General features: G+C 51.9%; 1 protein-coding gene across 1 annotated transcript; it reads left to right on the forward strand.

Moving 5' to 3' along the window:
• Positions 1–2: 2 nt before the first annotated feature.
• Positions 3–626, forward strand: GNI_048770 (magnesium transporter NIPA; the record flags this gene model as incomplete). The annotated part of the gene is made up of 1 exon (XM_011131347.1): positions 3–626. One exon carries the CDS (start codon positions 3–5, stop codon positions 624–626), a length of 624 nt encoding a protein of 207 aa, XP_011129649.1.
• Positions 627–669: the final 43 nt, after the last annotated feature.

Raw genomic sequence — 669 nt, forward strand, 5'->3', positions numbered from 1 at the left:
ATATGACTCATTATGCTATGACTCATTACGATATGGTTGTAGTGAATTGGGAATATGAGAATGAGTTCATAAGACACTTTGAGCGAGAGGATTACCTCTCGGACAATTACATCAAGCTGACGCCAGTTGTATCGCAAGGAAATGAGGCTTCACGGCCCGTCCATCACAGCGTGGCAATGGCATTGCTGGCAGGGATTTTTGGGAGCCAGACGGTATGTGAGATAAAGGAAATGCAAGCCTATTGGGAGCTTGCAGGCTTAACTGTCCTGACCCTGCCTACATTCTACCTCGCTCTCGTCCTCCTTGTCTCAGCCGCCGTCTGCCAGTTCCCCTTGCTCTCAAAGGCGATCGAGTCCTCCTCTGGCAACGCAGTCATCCCAACCGCAACCTATCATAGCAGCTGGTGCATCTTTTCCGTCATCGGAGGCTCCATCAAATTCAAAGAATACGAAGGCCTCCCTATCAGCCGCATCCTACTCTTCGCCCTCGGGATCTCCATCGTCGTTGTTAGTACCTACATCACCTCCACCGCCATGACCCTGCATCCTGCCGACTCCAAGGGAAGCACTCTCCTCATCGGCCCTCTCCTCCCTCCGTGGCCCAAACAAGATCCGTTAAGAGACTGATAGAGACTGATAGAGACTGATAATGAGTCATACGCCCCCCCCC

The sequence above is a fragment of the Gregarina niphandrodes genome, assembly GCF_000223845.1.
Source record: "Gregarina niphandrodes unplaced genomic scaffold scaffold00006, whole genome shotgun sequence".
Taxonomy (NCBI): domain Eukaryota; phylum Apicomplexa; class Conoidasida; order Eugregarinorida; family Gregarinidae; genus Gregarina; species Gregarina niphandrodes.